The sequence below is a fragment of the Carassius carassius genome, chromosome 49 (assembly GCF_963082965.1).
Source record: "Carassius carassius chromosome 49, fCarCar2.1, whole genome shotgun sequence".
Taxonomy (NCBI): domain Eukaryota; kingdom Metazoa; phylum Chordata; class Actinopteri; order Cypriniformes; family Cyprinidae; genus Carassius; species Carassius carassius.
The window spans coordinates 14055353-14075134 of record NC_081803.1 but is presented as its reverse complement, the minus strand read 5'-3'; the positions used below and the strand labels follow the sequence as shown (position 1 = coordinate 14075134).

At 36.8% G+C, this 19782-nt stretch overlaps 1 protein-coding gene across 3 annotated transcripts in view; it reads left to right on the top strand.

Moving 5' to 3' along the window:
* The window catches only part of LOC132132579 (UV radiation resistance-associated gene protein-like), a 97099-nt gene extending 79396 nt beyond the window's left edge, over nt 1-17703 (top strand). Inside the window, exons 14-17 of one of the 3 annotated variants that reach the window (XM_059545008.1) lie at nt 3777-3868; nt 12050-12309; nt 13565-13597; nt 17094-17703. In XM_059545008.1, coding sequence (XP_059400991.1) covers nt 3777-3868; nt 12050-12309; nt 13565-13597; nt 17094-17131 — 423 coding nt within the window. In that variant the 3' untranslated portion in view covers nt 17132-17703. Of the gene's footprint in view, nt 1-3776; nt 3869-12049; nt 13011-13564; nt 14485-17093 lie in introns of those variants that run through there. The other 2 variants (XM_059545007.1, XM_059545006.1) reach the window with 2 other exon arrangements.
* The last annotated feature ends 2079 nt before the right edge of the window (nt 17704-19782 follow it).

The following is a 19782-nucleotide window of genomic DNA, read 5'->3' as shown; positions in this document are numbered from 1 at the left end:
CTAGTGTGCTGCCTACAGAGACGGTATGTTAAGGCATCATGGGCCCATTCCCAATGCAAAGACAGTCAAAAGTGCAGGCAAGTTAGTGGTTACTTTCTTTGGGCTAAATACTAAAGCAGCACCACAAATATCTTTCACAGAAAAAACAATTCCATAATGCATTGCAACAAGCTTAGTGAAATAAATCCAAGATGGCTGATGTTTTTGACAGACGTTGTTTATTTTCATCTAGCCTTCATTTATTTGATAAAAAAATAGAGTAAAAACAGTAATATTATGAAATACTATTATAATTGAAAATATATGAGAATATTTTTTTTAAATGTAATTTATTCCTATGGTGGAAAAGCTGTGTTTTTTAGCATCCATTACTCCAGTCTTCAGTGTCACATGATCCTTAAGAGATCATTCTAATATGCTGATTTTGCGCTCAAAAAATAATTATAATTTTATAAAAAAGTCAGTTGTGCTGCTATGTGTTTTTGTTGAAACCTTGATACATTTACACAATTTTGAACAGTACTGTAAATTTAATTCAGTTTTGAAAAAGTACTGATAAAAATTGTTTACACACAAGTATTTACAATAGCTCTGTTCCAAAAACCTAGTGCATTACTAGGTTTAGGTACATGTTTTCTGCCTACTAAGGGAGTATTATAACCATCATGGACTCTCATACATGGCTGTTTTGTGATTCTTTAATAGCGCTTTGCATTGAAGACTCAATACAACTGATTCAATAGAGCTTTATGAGTTTAGCTAAGCTAGTGGTGTGATACACTAATAAATGTAAAAGCACATTGCATTCAAATATTAGGTAAAATAATACATTTTTAATTACACACAACTCATTTTAGCAATGCTTTTCTATTTTGAACATATATTTCTATTCAGCATTTGTTTTTGCACATTTAGCTAATTTGCACATTGCATTCTGGAAGTACTCGCTATGCTGTATTAAAATTGTCTGAAACAAGGTCTCTTCTGTTTGCAAAGCTTGCATTTTTCAGATTTTGGAACAGACCTATAGACTCCTCATCAGGGAAGCTTATTAGGCAAACTAATTATGATCGTCATCTTCACCACATTTCCCAGCATCAGAGACGGTTCGTAAAAACATTCATGCCGAGTCAACACTTTGCGGATTGGATCGTATGTTTGGCTGTTCAACCATGTACATTCTACTTCATTTTCAGTTTCACTTTTCAAAAAAAAAATCTCACTCACTTTTGGGTTTAATCTAATCAGTATCTTTGTCAGAGAAACACTGAACAAATATGGTTTAAGGCAGTCGGCCAGACATAAGTGGAACACCCCGTTCTGATTCTAATACGGAATGCTGTTGCTGTTGGCACATACTTCCAAAGTCCTTTTTCCTTTGGGTCCACATGCGGATCCCAGCACATGGTCATCTGGTCAAAACCAGAGGTGTACTTTTATCCATGAATGAATAAGGCTGTTAGTTCTGTGAGGAATTGACTATTTCATCACCAGTGGAAATTTGGAGCAGTGCCCTCTATAAAGAAACAAAAGGTAGATTCCAGGGGTCCTTTGTTGAAAAGAAACTGCACATTACTCACAGTGATGTCAAACTGCTCAAGGGAGCAAAAGAGAAATAGCGCAGTGAACACAAAGTCTTTGGTATCAGAATGATGTTATGCTGTAAACTAACACTACAATATGTCAACATTGTTTTGGTATCATAATGGCTAATTTTAGATTTTATTTATCATATTGATTGATAATGGATTTATATCTGTTGATATTGTATATTTATTTCTACATTTCCACTATTTTTACATTTAAATGTAAACACTGTTTAATGGGATCTTTAATAAGTCTCAAAATAAGTATCTATTTCATTAGGTTACATGAAGTACATTTGTAGCATATAGTTTAGTTTAGAGATAAAAAATATATATATATATATATATATATATATATATATATATATATATATATATATTTAACCTAAGAATTTATGAAGGTAAGGATTAAAACACTATATTTCTATAATAATAATAATAATAATAATAGGATAATTTAGAACATTTGAGAATAAAATCTCAGCAGCACTCACAATTTTTTTTTTTTTTAGTTTTACAGGTGAGATGAAGAATCTGTGTGCACAGTATTGTGAAATAAACAGAACTTTTTTGTTACTAGAGAGCACTGGAGAACCACCTGAAGGAAATGGCTTTTGCTCCATTTTCTCATTTGTTATCACCTTCTCCATTTTCCACAGTATTTGTGTCACATTTTCTCTCTCTCCCCTCGTATCCCATCCCTTTTGAATTCTTGGCCTGTAGGAGTGTCAGCGTGGCAGCAGTATCAGTTGTAATTGAAATCATTTGCAGATCATCTGTCACTATGGTGCTATTATGATTGATCAGGTTTTATAAAGATATGCAGAAGGTGCTACCATGCAGCCAGATAAACCAGATGTTTGTCAAGGAGTGTCCTTGATACATTTGTTACCCTTGAGACTGCATGCACTTGCTTTTCTTTTGAAAGGAAATGGACTGTTATTGTTCTATTTCACCTCCAAGCCCGAAGGAGGCGTTGTGTTTTTCTGAGAATAATGTTACTTTCTTGATTCTCATTCTGACGGTACACTGAAGACAATGTTGTACACTGTTTTGTGATTGACATGGTCCAGAGAGAAAATCTTGCTTCTTGGGAAGAGATGTGTGTGTGGGTTTTTCCTCCCGTCTTTCATTTGTTCCAGATGTGTGCCATTTCTCTCATACCTCATTTTTCTTATCTTTCTCTTTTTCCCCTCCCACATCCGTATGTACACACGTTATATTATTGTAGGTGTGTGTTGGTCTTAACATGTAAGAGAGCATTGATGACCAATATATTAGACTGAATGATTGTACAAGAGGGGGAAATAAAATGTTCAAATTTGTTGGGTCTTCGATCAGATAGATCAGTCTTATATTCTCTTTGACACAACCTCCCGTTCTATTACTCTTTTTCCCATTCAGTCAGTGCATCTCATCTGTAGCTCTATCCGCTTGTTTTGCCTCATAAAAGAATCTAAAGCAGTAGAAATAGGTGTTGTGGTATGGCATAGAGTTTTTTTTTATTTCTTTTTTTTTTTGGCCAGTGGTTTATGAGGCTATAAATGTTTGAGATTGTCATGTGAGGATAACTCCACTTTTTATTTATATCTATCTGGTCTGCCGTAGTATCATGTAACCAGACCATTAAAAAACTGCCATTTAGACTGGAATCTGAAATTGTCATTCTATTCTATTTCTATTCGATTTCTGTTCTGTTCCATTCCCTTCTGTTCAATATACAGTATATTATTTATATTGATCTTGATGATTAAATTATTTAAAATAATTTAATTTACATTTTTATAATAAATATAAATGTCATGACAGTCTCGATTGGTTCTGGGCAGTCTGTGAAGTCCCTAAATAGCTTTAGGACTGCTTTCACTCTTTGAAAAAAAAAACAAAAAAAACTTTCTTTTTTATTTTTTCATTTTTATTAAATATTAATTCGAAACTTACGGGAACCAGGAGCTGGTTAATGTCTCCTGTCAATGGTTCTGCTGCTAGCAGACTAAATAACTTAAACATCTGCAGATGGAAAACCTTTATGTGTGTGTATGTGTGCACCTGTGGGATAATGAATTAACCTGCTGGACTAGCTGGTGGCACGATGCCCAGGTGATGCCATGTAGTGACCGTATACTCATCGTTCAGTCAGGTGATGAAGGTTGTAACAAATGCGTTTCCACTGTGTTTTTCGTTCTACAGTTGAGGTACCAGCATGGGCTCTCCACCCCAGATCTGCGTCAGACTTTACCCAACCTGAAGAACTTCCTAGAGCATGGACTACTTGTACGGTGGTGAGTTTTGACATTCTTATTGCTTGAAGAATGGACATCGTCGCCTAGTGATTAGAGAGTTTTACTCCTAACCCTGGGGTTGTGGGTTGGAGTCTCGGGACTTAGATGCCCTTGAGCAAGGCACCGAACCCCCAACTGCTCCCCGGGTGCCGCAGCATAAATGGCTGCCCACTGCTCCGAGTGTGTGTGTGTTTACTGCTGTGTGTGTGCACTTTGGATGGGTTAAATGCAGAGCACAAATTCTGAGAAATGGGTCACCATACTTGGCTGAATGTCACGTCACATATATATATATATATATATATATATATATACAGTATATATATATATCTGCTATTCTACACTAATATTCTAATATCTATATTCATATTCATATTTTATATTTATTTTCTATTTTTCTACAGCAAATGTTGAAATAATCATACATTGTTTATATTTGTTTTCTTATTTGTTTTTTATATTTTCATGTTTGTTAATTTTTTTAAAAATATACAAATATTAATTTTCTTTGCATATGTATAGTCATATTTTCCTAAGAAAATTACAAATATTAATCATATTCTTATGTATTTTCAGAAAATGTAAAAATCTTGTTTTTACATTAGTTTAGAGTAGCTTACAAAATCTGGTGTCTGTTGATATGCATTATGATAAACCATTATAGTAAACTAGCCAACTTCTGAAAGAAACTAAATTATCATTTTTACATCAGTGATGATAAAAATTCCCAATTGTATTCCTTTGGAGACCAATGGCAGTCAAAAACATACTGTTAAAGAGAACCTCCTTTTGATCTCTCCAGCTCTTTCTTGGTTCAGCGAGGCAAACCATCTATCTGAATGTTAATTTAATAATCTGTGTTTTGAAAGGAAGGAGGCCAGGGTAAGTAAAACTCTTCAGCATCCCCCCCAGAAATGTTTAATGGATTGTGGAAATGCTTAAGATGGAACAGATGAAAGTATGACCTTTTGACCTTTTGAACCATACAGAGTGTCAGGAAGTAGAGGAGGAAGTGGAAGTCCGGCGAACCGGCGGTTGTGCTGCATGGCTAAACAGACCCGGAGGGTGGTAGTGTTGACTCGATGGTACACTTAGAACCGTGAAAGAGCAGTTTCCGCCTCCCCTGGGGAGAGTGGTTGTCTGCTAGCGTTGACTCCCGAGCGAGTCAAACAGGAGGTCTAGACTTGTTCTCCAGCATAGGAAGCAACTTTCTAGATCCAGAGCTGAAATTTGAAATATAGAGTAAATAGATTATTTTATTTTCCGTTTGTTGCAGACTGCTTTTATATTACCTTGCATCCACTTCCTCTCCTACACTCCCTCCCCTCTCAGTTTAGATAATGTTTCCAGGGCATTGGCCAGAGATGTGAATTATCGGTGCATAAAAATCTGCAGGAGTTCCTCCGAGGGAAAAAAGAAAGGGACGAGATTACCAGAGAAAGCACATGAAGAAATGGAAATGGTAAATCGGGAACACTGCACAGGTGTACCATGGGAACTTGTACTGCCATTCTGCAGATTCATAGCAGCATATGTTGGGAAAATATGGGGATTTATTTTGCCCTTCTTCAATTTCAACGGATGTTTATATGGGAAATGGAGATGGCAGTGTTTTTGAGACTGGCTTAATGAAATTGTTTGATCTGTTAAAATTTGTTATAAAAGTTGGCAGGGTCTGGACACACAGTTTCACCCTCTGTGTGTGTGTTCAGGAGTTTTGCACATGTCTTACAACCACATTTCTGAACAGGGGTTATTAAAATTTGATTATTTAGCAGAACCGTTGGCTGGACTCGGCATGTGTTTCAGCTCGATTTACAGACTGGATAAAGATAAAGTGGAGATCTTTTTCATGGCAAAACTACCTGGTTCCAACTTTTTCACAATTCTTTCAGGAATATACAATAACACTGATCCATGATCATTTCCATTACAACATAATTGCTTATCCCAGAGACTACCAACCTTTTTTGCCATATTTATTTTGTAAATTTTGTTGTGAGAGGGAAAAAAAAGTCCAGATTACAAGGTTCAAGGTGTTGTACTATTTTGTATCTCTGTGTCAATCTTTTAGCCTACTGGCCTAAGAAAATGTTGTCTAGGACCTTGATGCTTTGTTCCAAATCGGAATGTTGGAATTTTGGAATGAAAACTTTTTTGTTAAAGTCATCTTGAATTTGAATTTTTCCAACTATGAAACAAATTTTGCAGAGTTAATGATAAAAATAAAATAAAATGCATAAATTACTCCGTTCTTTAAATTTTGCAGGCAAATTTTAAAACTCAATAAACAATGCACTTTTTATAGACATATAGTTTATAAAAACAGTTACAGTTTGGTCACAGGGAAACATCTAATGTTAACAATGCTGATTTGCCTTCTTTTACACCACCTTTTGTGGCATAATGGTTAGAGAAAGCAGGAATATCCCAAACACAACTTGGATGGAATACAGCATGAATACAACGAACTGGTCTTCTGTCCCTCAGAGTCTAATTTTTGTTTGCTAAAGTCTTTTAGAAAGCCCATGCAGATTCTGTGGAGTTGGCATTTTCTGCACTGATTTTGAAAGACTTTGAAAGATGCTTTCCGTTACGCTTTCAATGGGTGCATATTGTACACAGACAGTGCCCTATCTATTCATTGTGATTAAAATGTTAACACGGCAGAGTCCGGTCGACCAAACTCACTCTGCTTATTACATCTCTGAGCCTTTCATCATCCTGTTACTTTTTCTCATTCAAACACTGATTGGCAGTTAGATTCAGTCTTCGCTGCCTTCATCTGGAGCCATAATCACTCTCACACATTCTGGCGGTTTCCTCTGCACGTCAGTCCTGAGATGCCAAATGTGGAAGAAGAACAAAATGATGAGAGAAAAATCAGTTTAGAGCAGTGGATGGCGTTTAAGAAGTAACAGAGAGTGGAGATGGTGAAAGGCAGACAGGGGGTGCAAGACATGGTGCCGCTGTGTTAATGATGTGTCCTGCCGAGTTCAAACCGAATATGCGAAACATTCTCTTATTTATGGCACAGGACTCTGGCAGTGTTTTTAAAAGTCCTGCAGCCCCACTGTGGAGTTTTTGAGAGTGGGTAAAGACGTAGAAGTTGAGGGGCTGATGAGACTCAACACCCCTGGATGGAAACTCTAGGGTGGGGTTGAAAGTTCTGAAGAATCCCTTGGAACCCTGGTGAAAGTGCAACACTAAAAAACAATAAATCTTCATCTTTTTATCTTTTATTTCAACATTTCTCCTTTTCTCATTGGTTTTGTTTAAATCTGAACCAAATTTAGCCTATAGCCCTGGCTCAGATTCCTAAGCTCCACCCCCTTACAATAAGTTCTGTTACTTGCCACCATATTCGGAAAGATTCAGGTGGATTCTTTTCCATCTCTTTGGGAACATGATTCATCAGGCAACTATTTTATTATACATCTTCACAACAAGCCTTTGCTAATCCAGTATATAAATGGCTGTCAAATAGTTTGAAGGAAGGCCTGATTCATAACAAACAATGTTTTTGGACATCCACCCATATAGTAATCCCTTAATCCTTGGTACACTTAGAAATAAAGGGCCTTTTGATGTTAAAGTACCTTCTCTTATGCCAGTTTAATGTGCAAAGACAACTATAAGTAAGTCATTCTTGGTAGTTTTCTTGAAAAACTGTAAAGACAGAGAAGCAAATTTGTCTCAAATGTAGCATAAATTATATACAATGCATACACACATATATTTTACATGAATTCAATCAGAGCGAGGCACTATCAGAACTGTCCAGATAGATTTGCACAGTGGGATGAAGCTGTCTCTGTGGATATCATACTGATTGTGTTTGTGCTCACATCTGGTGGAATGTTCCTCCAAAATTCCATCAGCATGCCTCCAATGCTCCTCTATTCTTTACAATCACACAGCCATCGCACCAAAAAAAGCATTTAGATTACAGAACCCAAAGCAGACCCTGTTTACCATGACGCCTCATTCTTCGGTGCTGGAAACAGTCCCACATGTATGATCATTCCTGTCATTGTACATTTTTATGAAGGTTGTCAGTGGGACGTAAACAGTGTGAGGCTTTGAAGCATTATTACTGGTGCATGTCCAGAACTGGAATTCAGGAAACAATTTGTCACCCCCATAAACAATGCCTTTTTATGTCAATAGGTAAATTAGCGCACAGGCATTTTTACAAATGAAGGCCAGCCCTTCTATAATCTGAAAAAGATGCTTCTCTCAGTTTCTTGGATCTAAAAACAACTACAGAAAATGTCATATTTCATTTTCCTAGTCATATCCTCAAATGAAGGAATGCATACTCCGCTCGCTTGCAGGGTAAATAGTGTAACTTGCAAATGTTGCAAAGCATTTTAATGTAAATTATATTAATTGAAATTAGTTTGAATTACAATATCAAGGAAATTAATATTTACAATTATTGTACCTATTGTCAGTTATAGTAATTGTAAATAAGTATAGTAAGTATAATAATAAGTATAATAATTGACAATTATATATTATTTAGTGCTGTCAATCGATTAAAAACTTTAACTAGATTAATCACACATTTTTTCTGTGATTAATCACAATTAATCGCAATAAAAAAAGAAATGTTTTTGTATGTTTTTAATATATTTTTTAATGTAATAATTTCACAGTTAAATTTAAATACTTGTTTAAATGGCATCTTTTTATGAATGAAGGCCAGTATTACTGATATTAATACAGCTACTGATTTTTTTGTAATTTTTTTTTTTACATTTATTATTAGGCTTCAAAAATATAAAAGTTTTTAATTTAAGTAAACTTAAAACAATGCTAACATAAACCCATAATAAATGTCATGTTTACTCCTGCCCTTCCTGTCTTAACAGTTAGGAAATATACAGAAATTTAATAAAGTTATCAAAGTTATATGCAGTCTGCACTGCATAAACTATAAATTAAATAGTTAATCCTTATTAAAGCTACAAAAGTTATTTAGTCAAGAGCAGCGAGTCATTTTCTCTGTTCCCTTTGTTCTTTAACTTTACTGACAGGAAGCTTTATTGGCTGCTGTCCCTTTAAGAGCAGACAGACACGCGGATCTCACCGTTTATATACTGTCTATGGATCTCGCCTCATTCTCTCACAACTCTTTTTGTTCATTTTAGATTTTATATAAATCATTTAAGATTGCTCTTATGAGGATAATCGACAAAACTGGCACTTTGGGATGTTTATTGTTAGTTCAAGCACTTAAGAGAACTGGATTCTGGCGCCCTGTCTATGCATTGTGTGTGTGTGTGTGTGTGTGTGTGTACGTGTGTATGTGTCACATAAGGGCATTCACAGACAGCGCATTCTCTTTTGTCTTGCCACGCTTGAAATGTTTAAAAGCATTTAAATGAATAAGAGCGTGATCATATAATGTAAAGCTAGCCAACGGATGGCAGAAAATACGGATGCTGTGTTAATTGCGTTAAATATTTTGACACGTTAAACCAGACAAAAATAAATCGCATGCGTTAAAGCGTTAACGTTGACAGCACTAATATTATTCTATAATAATAATACCATTTTTGTAATTATAACTTTTCATTAATTTAATTGTTTTGTATTTTATTATTATATATTTCATGATTCTAAATGTATATAATGAAAACATATTTTTCAGGGCTGTTCATATCTTTAAGTATATCTATGTCCGTAGGAGAGGTTTAAGGTCTTAAGCAAACATCATTCAAACTATCTTTAGTGTCATCCTGCATTTATTTTTGCTTTTTGCTTAACTGTGGAGAATTTGTGGTTTCCCGATTTCCTCCCGGGTAGTTTGAATCTGTTTCTTGTTCCAGTTTCACAAGAATACATACCTCTGCCGCCGTTATTCTTCCGCAGTTCCTCTGGTTCACTCCTGAACCACCACCCATCCCCACACAGGACGTCCCGAGACACGTTCCTTCTCCCTGCCAATGCTCTGCTCTTGGAAGGAGGGGTGGGGACAGCCTAATTGGCCCATGTTAAGAGCCAAGTTTAAGTCCAACAGAGAAAAAATATGCTGCATGAAAAATATTATGACGTTTCTGGGAGATCAGTCTGGCATGCTTGAGTGCAAATAGCCCCCTCTTCTTCTGCGTCGCACATGCATGCTCGAGCCCTGCGCCATCTACCAGCACACACCGGCCACTTGCTCTTGATTAAGGGTTGCGGTTTGACACATGTTTAGAGGAACTCATTTATAAGGGGAAGCACAGTGTAACAAATAGCCTCCTGTTCCAAACAAAAAATGCTTTATTTTTCCCTGCTTGGGGTATGACGTCTAAACACTTGGCTAGATGGGGTCCATATGTTTTACATAACACATGCATAAGTTGATGTTTGTGGCCGATATACTTTTCGAGGGCTGATAACATTTTAATATATCCATTATCCGCAATCATACAGTACAATAAATGATATTAGTCTGAGAGATACTTCAAGGACTCATTTCTACAATCAGAGGTCATCATTAGTCGACCGTAGCAACATGATTTTGAACGCCACCCTAATGCTTTGCAGATACATCTGACTGCTGTTTTGAAATGCTATGGTTTTGCTCACAGTAACATTTCATTTGGAACATCTCTCCCAATTTCACATCTGAAAACTGGATCTAATTACGTGCTGAACAGTCTGAGCGCAAGAAGAATCATTTGGGAAATCGAATATACAGTGCACGCCACTCTGTGGCCAACCATTAGATGTTTGTTTTCAGTGAACTGATGAGGAATTTGGGAGCATGTTTCTTTGCTTATACTTGGTCATGAAATTCATCTCTGTGGTCGGACAGCATTAAAGCTGCTATGTAGCAATGCAGCCTGATCAGACACACAGGAATTAAACCATGTATCTCTCTATCACACATACTGTATGCCTTTGAATGAATATCCTAGCTGCCGCATTGAAGACACAAAAACATATGGACCATAGCTTACATTGTATACTCTGTACGCAGTTAGTATTTAAAAAAAGGACACTCTATACAACCATAAACATTGTCGACAGTTGTATCCTATATTGTGGTCATAATATCCCATTACAGTATGTAGTGGCAGCCAGTTATCATTTCAAAAATAACCTTTTTTTTATTTTATTTTATCCAGTTTTGCTTAAAAATAACATGACTTTTTGCAGTCTAGTCAAATGATGAGTAAAAAAGGTGTTTAAAATTTGTGGCCGATATTTGTTCCAGTTTATTTCTCACAGGGAAATGAAAAGTCAAGTTAAATGCTTTGTTTTCTGAAGGTACATTGACATTCAAAAAATTAAGATTTTGCATTAGCATTTTTTAAAAGTTTACTCACCAAGGCTGCATTTATTTGATCAAATGTTTTGGAAAATTGGTATATTGTGAAATATTATTACAATCTAGAATATCTGTTTTCTAATGCAATATATTTTAATATGTAATTTATTTCTGTGATGCGAGGCAGAATTTTCAGCATCATTACTTCAGTCTTCAGTGATCCTTTAGCAATTATCCTAATATGCAGATTTGGTCCTCAAGAAACATTTTTTAATATCAATGCTGACAACAGTTGTGGTGCTTAATATTTATGTGGAAACATTTTTTTTTTTTTGAAAGTTCCAAATGTAAAACTTTTATTGTGTCCTAGCAAAAAGTAACGTATTATTGTCTTAAAAAAAAAAAAAAAAAAAATATATATATATATATATATATATATAGATAGATGACTTGACTTTCTGTCCCTTTTCTTAATTTAAGATAACCTGACTTGTTTTGCATGTACAGTACATGATGCTACTTTCATAAGTTTGCAGCTTGTTTCAGCTCTCTGTGAGAGCTTCTCGTAAAGGATGATGAATCCTATACAGTTGTTTTACTTTCTAGATGTCATATTTCAGATGATGTATGTAGTGCAACAGATGTGTGTGTTTTAAGGGGGGTGCGAGTGTATTTGTTAGAGTGCGTGTGTGAGGTTGAGGATCAGAGTCTCTGGCTGAGCTCTCCCAGGCTCTCGTTGTGTGTAAATGAATTATGAGATGATCCATCAGCAACAAAGAGCTCCACTGACATCAGCATCTTCACACTCTCAAATTTCTTTCCCATCTTTCCACTTCTTGCTCCCCTGATTCTGAAGCAAGTTGAAGGTGATTTAAAATCATAACCATGTGCCTATGTTTTTGTTTTTCTCTCAGTGACAGGCACAATATCTCCATGTCCATCCCCGTCCTTCCGCAGTCTCATCTCAGTGTTTCCACCGCATCCGAAGTTGGTTTTCCAACCCTCTCAAGTTCCCCAGAACGGGACATCCAGAAGTGGGCCAGCTCAGATGCGGATAAACAGAAATGCCAAACTCCTCCACCTAGTTACAACACAGCCATGACTCAGCCTGATCCCATGGTCTCTCCGGAAGTCCCATCAGTGCCGTCCACAGAGATTGTGAGCATTGAAACAGGTAAGAGTGTGGATGCACATGAGGATGGAGAGACTGTGTCCGAGGCACATACTGAAAAGCCTCTGGAAATATCTACGGACATAGCCAGTACATTACCATCTGACTCAGTCCCTCAGCACCCAGAAGCCATGAACGGCTCGGCCGTGCCCAGCGAGGGTATAGGTTTGGGTGTTGCGGGTGCATCCGAACTGTGCTGCTCCGTGGAGCAGGCTGAGGAAATTATGGGCACTGAAGCCACAGGGCTGAGATTGGGACTAGGATTAGGGTTGGGTTTGGGAGGCAGTGCCAGACTGGATGATTACCCGTGTATCCCCGTGGAGCACGCGGTTGCGGTTGAGTGCGACGAACAGGTTTTGGGAGAGTTCGACGCTGCTGGGATCGAGGAGGTCTCGCGGCGCATCTATGCACTAGAAAACATGTCTAGTTTCCGACGGCCCCGGAAGAACTCCGAAAAATAACTTGGATATGGGACATGGGTCGGAGGGAGACTGGTGCCCAAATTGGTCGGTGACATGAGGCTGAGGCTGTGTATTATTTAATCCTGACTGCAACACGTATAGACCTTACATAAAGAAATATATTATTATTAATATTGTTATAATAATTATTAAAATTATTAGGAAAATTCTGGAATCTTGACCAATTTGCACTTCTCGAAGCCTTTCTATAATAAGTGAAATAAAGAGAATGTTTGGTTGAAATGCTTGCTGGATGTCTTTCTGGGTTTATGGCTGTGTAGTCTTAATGGTATATTCTACCCAAAAAAGGACAATTCTGTCATTATTTCCTCACCCTCATGTCTTTTCAAACCTGTATGATTCCCATTACTTGGTTGAACACAAAATATGTTATTTAGAAGAACTGGTTTGGTCCATACAATAAGAGTCAATGGGATCCATCCAATGGGGTTTGGGGGATGCATTCTTGTCATTTGTGAAATTCGTTTGACGTTTGAAAGCAAAGAAATTAAGACAGCCATAAATATTAGTTTTATAATTTTACTGGTGTTCTCTAAAATGAAATAATAATTAGTTATTAAGTACTCTTTTTTTATTATTAACAGTTCCATAGTATTATTACTGTAGTACATTTTTAAGTTTTCTTTATTTGTTTAATTGTAGATTTTTTTTTATTTAGAAAATAATAATTATATATATATATATATAGTTTTTTTTTATTTTTTATTCTTGACTTTCATTGTATAGACAAAAAACAAACACTTTTCTAAATACCACTTTTCTTTTGTGTTTTACAGAAGAAAGTCACAAAAGTTTGGAACGATATGATGGTGAGAAATTACAGTTTTCATTATTGGGTCAACTATTCTTTTAATTGCCGCTCAGTATTACAGCAGGAGCTCTGGTGGGCCAGGACCAACCAGATAGCAAAGCCCTATAAATACCAGGCTCTGTGCCAGGAAGAATGCCTGTTGGTTGGGGTGTGCAGAAAGGGCGAGGAATGTCCGTGTATGTCTCCTAATGACGCCCTTTCTCATGCTGCACACCCGAGTCCTGCTTCCAGAAGATGAAAAAACATGCTCTCACACATTGCGCAAACCTCTTTTTTTCCCCAGCCTGACTATTGCAATACCTTGTATTCTTTCTGATTTATTCACACAGAATTATAAAATCCTGACAGCTGTTCACAGTTTGATGCTGTGTCAACACTGGATGCGAGCAGCACGTCACCATGTAACAAAACTCAATAGCTCCTATTAAATGCAACAAAGCTGTCTGCACTTGAATGGTTCATTACATCATATTGATGATGGCCCGATTCTATTTTTGCACCGAATTCTCCTCAAGTTTTTCTTTTTCTTTGTTTGAGGCTTTTTGTCGTTTCTTTATTTTGAGCGTTGCATTTATTTTGAGCCACTCTGGTTTTATTTTTCCCTTCCGCCTAAAATCATAATTGGATTGCAAAGAATTTACCTACTTTTACATTTAAATTAATTCTGACCACTACACCAAAATCTTCTAAAATACAAAATGAACAAAATGAAATTTTATACAAATGTGAAAACTTGTGAAATCAGTCACTTCCAGTGTTGACATGTAAAATACCGTGTGCATGAACAACAGGCTTGAGAAAGTTTGTGCAAAACCTTCAGGGTTGCTGCGTCTTTATTCTAAAATGTTTTTTTTTTCCTTGGAGTTCCTTTAATGTCAGTGAACGTTCCCATAGTTCCCGTTCCCATAGTTCCCGTTCCCATAGTATAGTTAATTCAGGTATCAGAAAAACCAAAACACAAATAATGTGCACTGCGTACTGTTGAAGAGGAGCAGGATAGCTGTTCGTCAGCATTCACTGCAGTTTTTTTTTCTTCTTCATTATGGCATTAATCCTCATTGTTTTGCGTTTCACACTGCTCTTCAATGTAATGTCCTCTAAAAACCATATTCACCCTCTTTCAGAAGCAATTTGTATGTGCCCCCCCCCCCCAAGCAGTATTCAGCACTTTTCTTTTGGTGTTCTTTATTCCAGCCTGCTTTTCAGGTATACACAAGTGTCAGGTCCTCTTCCTTAAGAATCACATCATGAATGTATTAATTAATCTTAAGAAAAGACCACAGAGTGTTAACAGGAAGGACTAGTAATGGTTGACTTCTACATAATTTCATCCTGGCCTGAAACCCATGTTTGATTTCCTGTCTATTGTAGATTTTCCTTGAATGACTGTTGATACGTTGTATTTAAGACAAATGGAAAGAAATGTGTTTTCATAAATTGCTGTGACACTGTACATATAATTTTGTATGAAGGGTGTTTTAATATTAAAGATCACAGTTTAATGATATAAATGAGCAATTCAAGTTTTTCATTCTCTTTTTTTCTACTTTTAATAAATAAATTACAACCCGAATTCCGGAAAAGTTGGGACGTTTTTTAAATTTGAATAAAATGAAAACTAAAAGACTTTCAAATCACATGAGCCAATATTTTATTCACAATAGAACATAGATAACATAGCAAATGTTTAAACTGAGAAAGTTTACAATTTTATGCACAAAATGAGCTCATTTCAATTTTGATTTCTGCTACAGGTCTCAAAATAGTTGGGACGGGGCATGTTTACCATGGTGTAGCATCTCCTTTTCTTTTCAAAACAGTTTGAAGACGTCTGGGCATTGAGGCTATGAGTTGCTGGAGTTTTGCTGTTGGAATTTGGTCCCATTCTTGCCTTTTATAGATTTCCAGCTGCTGAAGAGTCCGTGGTCGTCTTTGACGTATTTTTCGTTTAATGATGCGCCAAATGTTCTCTATAGGTGAAAAATCTGGACTGCAGGCAGGCCAGGTTAGCACCCGGACTCTTCTACGACGAAGCCATGCTGTTGTTATAGCTGCAGTATGTGGTTTTGCATTGTCCTTCTGAAATAAACAAGGCCTTCCCTGAAATAGACGTTGTTTGGAGGGAAGCATATGTTGCTCTAAAACCTTTATATACCTTTCAGCATTCAGAGAGCCTTCCAAAACATGCAAGCTGCCCATACCGTATGCACTTATGCACCCCCATACCATCAGAGATGCTGGCTTTTGAACTGAACGCTGATAACATGCTGGAAGGTCTCCCTCCTCTTTAGCCCGGAGGACACGGCGTCCGTGATTCCCAACAAGAATGTCAAATTTGGACTCGTCTGACCATAAAACACTATTCCACTTTGAAATAGTCCATTTTAAATGAGCCTTGGCCCACAGGACACGACGGCGCTTCTGGACCATGTTCACATATGGCTTCCTTTTTGAAGCTATGGCATGATAGAGCTTTAGTTGGCATCTGCTGATGGCACGGCGGATTGTGTTTACTGACAGTGGTTTCTGAAAGTATTCCTGGGCCCATTTAGTAATGTCATTGACACAATCATGCCGATGAGTGATGCAGTGTCGTCTGAGAGCCCGAAGACCACGGGCATCCAATAAAGGTCTCCGGCCTTGTCCCTTACGCACAGAGATTTCTCCAGTTTCTCTGAATCTTTTGATGATGTTATGCACTGTAGATGATGAGATTTGCAAAGCCTTTGCAATTTGACGTTGAGGAACATTGTTTTTTAAGTTTTCCACAATTTTTTTACGCAGTCTTTCACAGATTGGAGAGCCTCTGCCCATCTTTACTTCTGAGAGACTCTGCTTCTCTAAGACAAAGCTTTTATAGCTAATCATGTTACAGACCTGATATCAATTAACTTAATTAATCACTAGATGCTCTCCCAGCTGAATCTTTTCAAAACTGCTTGCTTTTTTAGCCATTTGTTGCCCCCGTGCCAACTTTTTTGAGACTTGTAGCAGGCATTAAATTTTAAATGAGCTAATTAAGTGGATAAAAGTGTAAATTTCTCAGTTTAAACATTTGCTACGTTATCTATGTTCTATTGTGAATAAAATATTGGCTCATGTGATTTGAAATTCCTTTAGTTTTCATTTTATTAAAATTTAAAAAAACGCCCCAACTTTTCCGGAATTCGGGTTGTATATATATATATATATATATATATATATATATATATATATATATATATATATATATATATATATATATACTGTATATAAACACACATACATACACACATATACATTTATATATACAGTATATATCTATAGTTGTGAGCCTTATACATTTTATATTAAGTCATAACATTTTATTAAATTACTTATTATATGTATGTGTCTGTCAGTTGATTAAAAAATACAGTTTTCCCCATTCTGTTTAATTATGCTTTTGCTGTATAATTATATGTAATGTGTAATTCTGTGACAGAGATAATTGTTTGGTACTGTTGTTCTCACAGAGTGCTGCCACGGTCAGACGCCTCATAACCACAGATAAACAACCTTCTGTCTCCCAAGACAGAGGAGCTGTAGAGTGAAGACTCTTTCAGGCTCTGAGAGCCGTCACTGTCTTTCTGGACAGCTAATCCACTGCAGGTGTGAGGAATTCTGGGATTGAAGGCAGATCTTGCAGTTGGCTTAGCTGGAAAATCACGTCACCCCATTTTAGACACAGCAGAAAAGCAGGTGACGGCACTGCCATAGTAACAGAATTGCTGGAATGTGTGAATGCGTCTGATGCATTATTATGGGATGGGGAGATTGCATTAGGAAACTTCTTGAACTTTTCATACTGTCATAACAGTGTCACTGATTTGGCACAGCTGAAACTAACAGAGACCGGTTTGATTCTGGGTTGACTCTTATTTGAGCCAAGATACGTTGTTTATGAAGAATGGGTACAGACATGCTAGAGATTTATATATTTTTGTATATGTTCAGTGCTGAATTCATTATTGATTTTGATCAAATAAAGAACTTTTTCACAAAAACAGTGTTCAAAAACATATTGCAACAAATTTGGTGTGAAGGGCCCTAAAGATTCCCATATTAACGCAATGCAACTCCTTCTTGAATTCGTTCTGGATGTTAATTCATCTCAGTCTGCGCAATTCATTCAGTCCAGTCAGTTTGTGCATCTGCTTTTCTGTTCCTCACCAGCAGCATCTCACAAAAGCATCTAGCACCCAATGGCCTCAGAGATCACATCGCATGCTCAGCCTGTGTGCGATCCTGCAAAAGGCTATATTTGGATTACACCTGAACGGTAACCCTTCATATTACCCACAACACCTCTACATGACGCGAGTGCGGCATGAAAAGGGAATTGTTTTTTTGAGGTCTCTCAGCAAATGTCATTAGTAATGTTACTTGATTTAGGAGAATTTGCTTGTTCTAACTGCAAAATTCAACTAGCAAATTTAAAGCAGTAAATAATTTTCATTATTGTAATCTTGTATATGGTTTTACTGTATATGACAGTTGGCGCGAAGCCTAAAAAGTTATATATTTCATTTTTTAATCATAAATATTTTATTTTATCCTTTGTATTTTTGAAGCAAGGTTTTTTTGTTGTTGTTTTCATGCTGCAATATTTGGCTTGATATTGTTGGTCTAATACGAGTTTTGATGAAGATTAAAGGAATAGTTCAACCAAAAATTTACATTTGCTCTTCCAAATCAAAATGTACTCATCCTCAGGTGTGATGTAGATGTAGTGTGTAGATGTAGATGAGATTGTTTCTTCATTGGAACAGATTTGGAGAAACCTAACATAACAGCACTTGCTCACAAATGGATCCTCTTCAGTGAATGGGTGCCGTCAGACTTCAAACTGTTGATAAAAACATCACAATAATCCACAAGTAATGTACACAGCTCTAGTCCATCAGTTAATATCTTGTGAAGTGAAAAGCTGGATGTTTGTAATAAATAAATCCATCAGTTTCTGGATAAAATACAAGTTGTCTATCCATGATATTGCTTTCTCTTGTGAAAAAGCTGTTTCTACTGAATCAGGAGACCAATCTGCACAGATCAAGCACTGTTCATAAGCAAAAACAGTCCTAAACAAATATGTTGGTGGATTTTGATTTGAGAGGACTACATGACTTTTTCAGTGGAGGAAGCATTATTAGCACCTTAATGATAGAGTTGTTTCTTACAAAGACAGCTTTTCACTTCAGAAGATATTTTACAGTGTGGTCCATGATGTTGGTCATTCCTTTGTCATTAGGTAAGCCAAATGACCAAGAACACAATGCATGTGAAATATTATGGTAGCAATGGATCATAATTTTTGAAAATTCTTTTAATACAAGTCAAATCTTTCAAAACCATGATGGAGCTGCTAGTTTTTTGACTCCACGTCTGCATGCTGCAATCTATTATTATATTTGACTGATGAGTCTCCCAGCCTTATTTAAGGTCAATCCGTCTTGCCATCCAATCAGCTGTCACCACTGTCACAGCTCCCAACAGAACACATCACTTCTCGAAAGTTCTTGGCACACTGGACGCGTTGCTCAGTTAAGCCTCATTGCTTAAAATCACATCATGTTTTTATCCAAAAGCCATAATGTGACCGCTTTTGCATGTTCTTCCTGTTTCTCCACAGTCTTGTGTTTGGCCTCTTGAAATGCATTTGAGTGGAATGGATACTATTGGATCAGTATCAGTATTTAAATTGGACCGATTTGGGGCATGTAAGCTCCAAAAAGTATAACAGTCAGGTGACCGTGATCACTCCTCCATGACCTCTGCTGGAAACCAAAGCTTTGGACACGATGGCCTGAGACTGACATCACCTCACTACACCTTGACGAGCTCGGGGAGAATTCACATTTAGTGTTAAATTAAGACTTTTACACTGTGTGGTTTTGTACAATTACCTTTAGCAGGTGCCAGTGATGTAACTGACACCAGGCGTAAGAGTGGACAACATGGAACACTCCCTAAGTTTCAAAAGACTAACCTTTGTTTAACAATAGGTAACAAAATCACCGTAATCCCTATCTTAACGGCAAAGTGGGATCATGTTTGCAGCATAATCCTTTGTATTTAAAATTAGGATGTACATGTTAACTTAGACTATGCATGGATGCTTCTTTGTCTGTTTCCTGCATTATTTGTGACTACTACTCCATCTGT